Source organism: Microtus ochrogaster, chromosome 5 (assembly GCF_000317375.1).
Source record: "Microtus ochrogaster isolate Prairie Vole_2 chromosome 5, MicOch1.0, whole genome shotgun sequence".
Classification (NCBI taxonomy): Eukaryota; Metazoa; Chordata; class Mammalia; order Rodentia; family Cricetidae; genus Microtus; species Microtus ochrogaster.
In genome coordinates, this window is record NC_022012.1 from 40,269,702 (window position 1) to 40,279,214 (window position 9,513).

The window sequence follows — 9,513 nt, forward strand, 5'->3', positions numbered from 1 at the left end:
TCCTGTTCTCTTGCACAGACTGCACACATGTATCCTGTTCTCTTGCACAGACTGCATACATGTATTCCTGTTTTCTTTTACAGCATGCACGTATGTATTCTGGAGCAAAAACTGGGTTGGTGACTGATGTTCAGCGGGAGCAGCAGGATCTCAAGAAACAGGACCAAGACACCACAGCCCTTGGAGGTACAAACGAGAGCATTCAGGGGCCACTTCCAGCTCATGTAGCTCTCTGTCTTTTCTGTTTTTAAGTGTGGCTTATTGTATTTGCTAGTTGAAACTTTTCATTGCTTCCATATGTCTACTCAGTTTTTTGTGCAGCACTCTAGCCTCAGTATTCCAAGTGCTTCTTTCCCCCATGATGTGCATACGTTGGTAGGAGCCACTGTGGCCTGACTGCAGAGTTCCTACCATCAGGAAGATCCGAAGCAGCTGGTCTTGAGTGCTAGAATGTTATTTGATTGTGATGCTTGGTGTTTATCTTTAAAAATGTGATTTCCCATCACAGCTCAGTTTCAATTCGCTGAAACGGTGTTTCGAGACAAGTCTGGTCGTAAGAGGAATTTGAAGCTGGAACGCCTGGAGCAGAGGAGAAAAGCAGAGAAGGACTCAGAGCGAGATGAGCTTTATGCCCAGTGGGGCAAAGGGTAAGAGCACCTCTGAACACAAAGCTGATCTGGGGATGAGCCTCAGGTGCTGAGTCTCTGAGAGATGGTAGGCTCCTACCTCCAGCTGGGATTCTGAGCTTTTACACTATTAGCCTCTGCTGCTACAAAGAGGAAATTCTGCAGAGTAGCATTGCAGTCCCTCAATGTAGGAGGAAATGGTTACCCAGGATGCTTCTTTTTTTGCCCAGGCTTGCCCAGAGCCGGCAGCAGCAGCAGAATGTAGAGGATGCCATGAAGGAGATGCAGAAGCCTCTGGCCCGCTATATCGATGATGAAGATCTGGATCGGATGCTGAGAGAACAAGAGAGAGAAGGGGACCCGATGGCCAACTTCATTAAGAAGAATAAGGCTAAGGAGAACAAGCACAAGAAAGGTGAGACTGGGAGTTGCCAGAGCTGGAGGTGGGTTAAGAGGGCATGGACACAGCTTTCACAGAGGAGCCTGCCCACAGCTGGAATGCCTGCTGGAAGCTTGGGTTCAAAACAATGGGAACTCTCGTGAAGAATTCTCCCATTGCCATCCAGCTCTGAATCAAATTATGACAGTAGCTAATTTCTTTTTTCTTATTTTTGTCTTTAGTGAGGCCTCGCTATAATGGTCCTGCACCTCCGCCCAATAGATTCAATATCTGGCCTGGATACCGCTGGGATGGAGTGGACAGGTAGATGTGATTTCTGTTTTTCCTCTCTCCTCTGCCTGGCTCTTTTTTTTTTTTTTTTTTTTTTCTTTCCTTCCTTTGACACAAGGTTTCTCTGTGTAATGTTGGCTGTCCTGAAACTCGCTCTGTATACCAGGCTGGCCTTGAACTCACAGAAATACAGCTGCCTCTGTCTTCCAAGTGCTGGGATTAAAGGTATGCACCACCACCATCCAGCCTTCTTTTGCTTGCCTTAACCTTTCTTCTCTGTTTTTCTTTTTTCGCTTTTGTTTTTGAGACAATGTCTCACTACATAGCCCAGCTGATCTCAGCTCATGCACCACCTCCCGAGTACTGGGAATGCAGGCATGGGAACCACAGCTGACTTTGTGCCGTCTTCGATCCGTCTGTGCTTGTCCCCACTCTCTCCTTTGTGTGCGTCAGTTCTAAGGTTTGGGCTGTTTCTCCTATTCGTTTCCATGTCCTTTCAAAAGCTCAGGACAGATAATCGAAGCAGTTCTGACAGGACACACTTTGTTTCAAACATTGGCCAGAGGATGGGCAAGGCTTGTGTGCTGCATCCTTCTCTGTGTTGTGTCTTCACCAGGAATTCTCTTCACTGTCCTAGGAGGAAGTCCGAGGTAATGTCTGAGCCCCGCCACCTCACGTGGGTACTTACTAGTGCCTCACTTGAGTACTCAAGAGGCTTCCTGACTGCCAGGACAGCCCCTGCCTACTGCCAGTCGCAGGGTCCCATCTCAGGGCCCACACGGGACATTAGCATTTAGTATGATGATTCTCAGAGTTGTAAATCTCAGGACCCTGTTATACTCTGTGCTAGTGAGACTGCTCTGTGGGTGAAGGCACTTGATGCCAAGCCTGATGATGTGAGTTCAAGTCTTGGGACCCACGTGATAGGAGAGCACCGTCTCTTCAAAATTGTTCCTTCCTCCACACACTCAATTAGTGTGTGTGTGCCCATATGAACAAGTGTATAATTTTGAAAGAAACTATTGAAGATCCCAAAAAGCTTTTTGTGTTGATTATATATTTATAGTCACTATATTAAAAATTTAAGTATATTTTTAAAAGCACTTATTTACTGTGTAAAATAATAAAGCTCCTATATGCTAATATAATTACTATTACATTTAATGGAAAACAATTATTTTCCAACAAACAAAAAGGACAGAATTGATTTAACTTTTTGCAAATGTAGTTAATGTCTAGCTTATAGTAGAGAGCTAGATTCGGGATTTGTCTATTGTGACGTGTTTAGATGAAGTGCAGGAGGGAAGTACAGCCTGCCGTGTCACCAGCAGAAAAGGGAGGTATAAAGCAAAGAATAAAACCTAGCTTCTTACACTTTTATGTGGGTCTGAAACATGCAAAGAGCTTTTTGATAGTTCTGCATTAAAATTTATGGTCTTTGTGGCTTTTTTCTTTTCTTTGAGACAGGCTCTCTCTGTGTAGCCCTGGTACTCACCTGGAATTTTCTTATTATAGACCAGATTGGTCTTGAACTCAAAAGACATCTACCTGCCAAGTTCTGGGATTAAAGGCATGTGCCACCATTGCTTGCATACACAATTTATAGTCTTTTTTCCCCCCTTCTTTTAAGTTTATTTTTGTATGTGGTTGTTTGCCTACCTTTATGTCTATGCGGGAAGAATGCTGGGGCAGCCAGAAGAGGGCTTCCCCTGAGACTGGAATTAGAATAGGGTGCTGGGACTCACACGCAGGTCCTCTGGAAGAGCAGCCACTTAGTTATCTTAATCCCTGGGCCGTCTCTCCAGCCCATGGACGTTTCATGCTTTGTATCTTTTGCCCATGCATGTATTATTGCATGTATTGGTCATGTGTGACGTAGATCTGCTGAGTTTTCAGACCTCCAAATGGTGACATTTTCACTGTGCACTGTCAGAAAATCACTTGGTGTACTGAGAAGTTTCTCTGAAATGCACAGTGGATTGGTCCAGGATATTTTCATATTCTTTTGAGTCTCCCTTGTGACTGTTGCACTTGATATATGTTCTGCAGTTACTTGGGAAGATTGCACTTTATAAAATCTGTTAGGCTAAGGTGGCTTTGGAGTTTCCAAAACCTGTGGCCTGATGTCTTAGTTGTTTTCTGTCAGTTGCTATCAGTTGTGAGTGTTTTGTTTCAGCTGGTTTGCTTCCAGAATTCCCATTTGATGGCTTGCATATCTCCGCCGAGATTTCCCATCTGCTTACCAATTTAGAGACAGCTTTCTCTTTTTGGAAAATATATATAAATGGTGTTTTGAGTCCTTTCTGCTGATTGCAACATTCAATTCACAGGATTGGTTTCTGTTGGTAGCCTATCGCTCTCTTCCTCCCCAATCTCTCCCCTCTGTTTTGGGGATAGGACCCTACTCTGTGGGCTAGTCAGGTTTAGAATTGGCTATGTAGCCCAGGCTGGTCCTGAGCTCAAGGGTCCTCCTGCCATAGCCTCTTGAATATTGAAATTACATGCTGGTGACACCATAACTGGTTAACACTTTCACTGTAGGGTATCCTGTGCGCATGCATAGTGATTCCCCAAAGCTCGCTGTGAAGTTTGGGGTAGATAATTGGGTCTATCCCCTTTGCAGTGTCTCTGTCTCAGGATTTAATTTTGTAGCATCTCTTCCCACTGCCACTAACACCTCAAGCTAGTCAGGCCATGTTCTGCCTGTGGCCTACTTTTGCTGTGTAGATTGAGAAGTTGCCCTCTGGCAGAAAGACTCCCATTGGATTTTTTTCTTGCTTTAGTACTCAACCATGCCTTCAATTGCAACTTATTTTGTGCAGGTTTTATAATTACTGTTTGAGGGTTGAATCTACTTCCTACCTTATTCTGGCCTAAGGCGTTGTCTTCTGTCCCTCAGGCTGTTTCTGAAATCTAAGACTCCAGTTCTTGTGGGTAGAGAGCCATAGAGGGGCTGTGGTTGCTGGCTAGCTGGCTGCTGTGCTTTTCTGGTCACAATGCAGTTCATTTGGCAGGAGGGTGTTCCTGAAGTCTTACTTGCTTCATACCCAGAGGTGGCTCTTGTTGCAGCTGCTGGTTGTTGCTGCTGAAGTGCTTACTATGCTGTTCATTTCTCTGACTTTCTCTATACACCAGACTTAGAACTCTGCAGACCTAGTTTTGTTGTTTGTTTGTTTTTGATTTTTTGAGACAGGGTTTCTTGGTACAGCAGCCCTGGCTGTTCTAGAACTCACTTTGTAGACCAGGCTGACCTTGAAACTCAAAGAGATCTGCCTGCCTTTGCCTCCTGAGTGCTGGAATTAAAGGTGTGTGCCACCATGCCTGGCTAATCTAGTTTATTATTATTATTATTATTCATTTAATCTTCTTTTCTGAGTATGTTTTTCAGTCATTTTGTCTCCCAGAGTTCTCATGTGTGTGTGTATGTGAAGTATGTGTATTTTTCGTATGTGTACAAATGTTTAGTCTCATAGGAAAAATAAATAAGGGGTGGCAGTGCAGAGAAAGAAGGGTGGGGAGGGAATTTGAGATTTGTGGTCCACTCACCATTTACTTAAACCTCACCCCTGAATTGGCTTCCATAATGACCTGTTCTTGGTTCCTTGTCATGCCTTTACTCCATCTTGAATGACCCTTTCTCTGTTAGTCCCTGGGGTTTCTCAGTTCTCCATCAGTAGCCCCTCACTGTTCTTCAGGCTGCCTCCAGCCACTATCTGTCTGTCTGTCCATGTTCCAGATCTGTAGTCTGATGCAGATTAGTGTGTTCATCAGCATGGTGGAGTCTTCTGTCCATGCATGTTTGAGGTGCCTCAGATGCAGCTCACACGTACAGAGCATACTCCTCTACGGTTGCTTCCCTCCTGTGCTCATTAGCCTGTGAGATGGCATCCCCATTTGTCTGGTCATTTGGTGACTAACTGGTGAGGCACACTGACCTCCTCCTTTGACTGTGACTAGTCAGCCAAAATCCTGCTGATTTTGCTTCTCATGTCCCTGTTGCCATCCTTGGTATCACTGCCTTCCTCTGTTGCCCTGGGGGCTGTAGTAATTTTCTTGTCACACATCTCCAGAGTGCTGTCTTTCTTTGAAATGCAATTTTAACTCAACTTTCCCCAATGAAATGTTTTTTGTTTGTTTGTTTTTGATTTGTTTTGTTTTTGAGATAGGGTTTTTTATGTAACAGCTCTGGCTGTTCTGGAAGTAGCTCTTGTAAACCAGGCTGGCCTCAAACTCACAGAGATATGCCTGCCTCTGCCAGTTTTTTTTTTCTAACCATGTCCTAAGCTCATGGGGATTTGGCGTCCAGTGTTGACTCATGGCCACTCCGTTTGTCACACTCTAGGCTCTGTCCACACTAGTAAGCACTGCCCAGGCCAAGGGTCTTGTTCCTATGCCTGTTTATCTGTTGCTTTCAGACTGAGGTTTGGGGCCATTCCCACAAGGTGGCTTCCTTAGTCCTTCCTGATCCTTTTATTACCCTCCCCCATCTGTCTGTGCCACTTGTCTGAGTTTGTCAGAACAGGTGCTGTATCGCTCTGCCACATCCATAGCACTTAATTTCCAGTGAGAGCTCAGTCATGCTTAAATAATGGAGTGTAGTAGAAGCTGAGGGCTGCGTTCCTGCCTCCTGGCTCCTGGCCATCTGGCTAGCTTATGCCCCAAAATAACAACACACAAACTGTATTCTTTTAAACATTGCCTGGCCCATTATATCTAGCCTCTTCTAGGCTAATTCTCACGTATTAATTTAGCCCGTTTCTAATAATCTGTGTAGCACCGCTAGGTGCGCTTACCGGGAAAGATTCAGCATATCTGACCTGGCGGCTTGCTTCATCGTGTCTGGCTCTGAGAGGAGCTGCATGACGTCTGAGCTCACTTCCTCCCAGCATTCTGTTCTGTTTACTCCACCCACCTATGTTCTAACCTATCAGGGCCAAGCAGTTTCTTTATTAATTAACCAATGACCTTCCTCCATCAATGGAGCTTGTGGACCAACAGCCGAGAGAGAGTTGAGTCTTTGTTTTTGTGCTGTGTATTGGGTTCAGCCTGGTACACGCTAGGCAGGGGCTCTATCTCTACTACTGAGTTACATCCCCAGCCTTCATTTTACTTTTTTTTTTTTTTCCTGAGACAGCCCTGGCTGTCCTGGAACTCACTCTCATAGACCAGGCTGGCCTCAATTTCATAGAGATCCGCCTGCCTCTGCCTTCCGAGTACTGGGGTTAAAGGTGTTCACCTTCGTGCCCAGCTATTTTACTATTTTTTTTTTTTTTGAGACAGGGCTTCATGAAGTTGTTAGGCTGACCTTGACCAAGCAGGACTTGAACTTGTGATCTTCCTTCTCAGTCTTTGAAGTATCTGAGAGTTCAGGCCTAACTGTATCGAGCCTTTGTAGGGAATAGTGAAGGTTGAAGGTTTGAAACAATTCTTTAAGTGTGGCGATAGGTCTGAACAGGGACTGGGAAATGGTTAATTTGCATGTTTTGTTGCTTTGATGTTATTGCATATGTTTTAGATGTATTCCCTTGAGTAGCTTCCCTGTCCACTTTAAAATAAACATTCTGGGTTCTGGCTGACTAAAACTTCTCTTTTGATTGCAGATCCAATGGCTTTGAACAGAAGCGCTTTGCCAGGCTCGCAAGCAAGAAGGCTGTGGAGGAGCTTGCCTACAAGTGGAGTGTGGAGGACATGTAGCTTCTCCGAGGCTGTGCGGTGCTATGGTGGTGGTGGCACAGGACAGCCCGACATCCAGCTCTAATGCTTGTCTTGCTAGACACAGACCAGCAATTCGCGGTCAGTTCTGACCTTTGGACTAGGCACCTACCCTTGGCTGTGTCCGTGCTGTCTGACTGGCTTTGGCAGAACACAGTGACTTCTCTATCCCAGGGCTTGTTCTTAGCCAGTGCTTTTCTTCTTATTTTTAAAAATAAACACATATTTATTTTTTGTAATCATTTCCTAACTGGGTATTCTGCTTGGGGAAGAATTCCAGCTAGTATTGAACTTCCTGGGGTCTTGGGGGTGTTAGTGAAGGGTGTTTCCTTCATCTAGCGAGCAGTGTGAGTAAAACCTTCGGGAGTGGCAGTTGTTCTTCTGTGCAAATCAGAATTTAGTGTTAAAACAGGTTCAGGAATCCTGGAACCTGGTGTGTGATGAGGTAGTGGGTGCTACATGTTAGTGGGAAAGGTGGCTAGTGGGGCTCAGAAAATTATTGTTATTTTTATTATTGTATGAACAAAAGTGAAGTGGGTCCTAAAGCCATTATGGACCCAGATGAAGTTTAGTGCCATGAAGCTGGAAGATGGCTCATACGAGGGCCCTGGGCTTGTGACCCCAGCAGCGAGTATTAAAATCTGGTAGGAGCAAGTGATGGGTTACACCCCATGTGAAGACAGTTCAAACCACAACTGTGATTGCTTTGACTACTGCATAATGCAGGGTTCTCCCTTCAATAGGCAGGTCAAGTCAGAGCTAAAGATGCCTACAGATGCCGAGAAAGCACTGGCAGTCTAAAACAATGATGAGGGATTGCATACATGAAGGATCGACTGTGTGACAGAACTGTACAAATCAGGAAGGAAAAGACAACTGAAAACTGGAAAAAAATAAAAATTGAGATAGCTAGTGGGGTATTGCCTCACTCGCAGTTAACTAGATGCACATTACACCATTTTCTGTTCTGCAGTTAGTACGGCCACACAGCTCTCGAGAATGAAAACTCAGTGTCAGCCGGTGTTGGTTGAGGGCTGCAGATGGGCAGCTGACTTGGGACATAAGACTGGGAAGCAGTGCTATGTGGTCTTGTAAGGCTGGGCAGTGGCGCCATGCTGCTGGAAGCGGACTCTGGCTGTCCTTTGCTAGCAGGTGTGAGCTGCTTAACTTCTCTGTGCCGTAACTTCTGTGAAATAGAGAGGAGAGCACCTACCTCATGGGCTTACTATGCATTTAAAAACTGCTGGCATATAGTGAACGCCACAAAATTCTTAGCTGTTAGTATCATTGTCTCCATTAGCATTAAGTTGGTAGCTAGCTTCCAGGGTAGCTCTTTTGGTCCCTGCTCTCTGGCATTCAAGCCCTTGGGTAGTCCGCTCCTGGAGTAAGTAGGTCTAGCTTGTGTCCCCAATAGGATGTGTAGGAATCATGTGACTTCTGAAAGTTCATGAAAGACATGGCTGCAGTCCCCTCCAGGATAGCTTGGTGTGAAGAAAGATGTCCTCCCAGTGGGCACTCCAGCAGCCCTCCAGGGGCCATGTGAAGGCAGAGGCCTTCTCCAGACCTGCCTGGGCAGGCCTTAGGCGCAGCCCTCATCTATATAACTTGACCCAAGCCTGCAAAAGCAGAGCTACTAGCTCTAGCTCTGGGACTCAAAAAAGCTGTGATGATGTTCAGTGTTTTCTTAAAATCAAAACCCCCTGTAGCTTTAAAAGATAAATTACATAGCATATGGTCCTTTCAGTGTAGAATCAATGTGTTTTAGCACACCTTGGAGCTGTGCAACCATCAGAACAATGATATTGAAGTACTGTTATCGTATGGATACTGGAACCTTGTTTCCGTTCCTGGTCACTTGTCACTCCCCTGACTACCTCTGCCCCGGACAACTCCTGGCTGAGTTCTCACCTCCCAGGATTTCTACTTTGACATTGTTGTCATGTGAATGCAGCTGTCATCTAACATGGCCTTTTGTGTCTGGCTACTTGCATGTCACATGTTTCCAAACTTTAGTTGTGTTGCAACATCCCCTTCTCTCTTTTTGACTTGATATTTCTGTGTGGTTATCACACACATTTTAATGACGATTTGATGGTTACAAAATGTTTCCACTTTTGATTGTTATAAATATTGCTGCAATGAATAACCAATATACAAGGTTTTTGGTGGGTGAATTTTTTAAAGAAATATACGTGTGTATGTATATGTATGTACATATATATACATGTATGTATGTATGATATATATACACAAGCACACACATACAGACTTAGGAGTGCGGTCATTAAGTCATATGGAACTCCATGTTTTAATTTGTTGAGGAATTTCCAGATTTCTTCCCAAGAGTAGATGAGAGTTTTGATTTTTTTTCCCCTGCATCCTTGTCTGTACGTCCTATTTTTTATTACAGCCATCCTATGGGTGGAAGGTGGTAAATCTGTGATTCTGATTTCCATAATGATGTTGAGCGTCTTTATGTGTTTTCTTTTTATTAAGGAACTTTGC

At 44.6% G+C, this 9,513-nt stretch overlaps 1 protein-coding gene across 3 annotated transcripts in view; it reads left to right on the plus strand.

Moving 5' to 3' along the window:
• Positions 1-9,197, plus strand: part of Bud13 (BUD13 homolog) — a 20,735-nt gene extending 11,538 nt beyond the window's left edge. For 2 of the 3 annotated variants that reach the window (XM_026779488.1, XM_026779489.1), the window contains exons 7-13: positions 84-186; positions 509-647; positions 857-1,041; positions 1,248-1,329; positions 1,800-1,946; positions 2,764-2,866; positions 6,897-7,247. In XM_026779488.1, the coding sequence (XP_026635289.1) occupies positions 84-186; positions 509-647; positions 857-1,041; positions 1,248-1,329; positions 1,800-1,946; positions 2,764-2,827 (720 nt within the window). In that variant the 3' untranslated portion in view covers positions 2,828-2,866; positions 6,897-7,247. Of the gene's footprint in view, positions 1-83; positions 187-508; positions 648-856; positions 1,042-1,247; positions 1,330-1,799; positions 1,947-2,763; positions 2,867-6,896 lie in introns of all 3 variants that reach the window. The other variant, XM_013346173.2, reaches the window with a different exon arrangement.
• Positions 9,198-9,513: the final 316 nt, after the last annotated feature.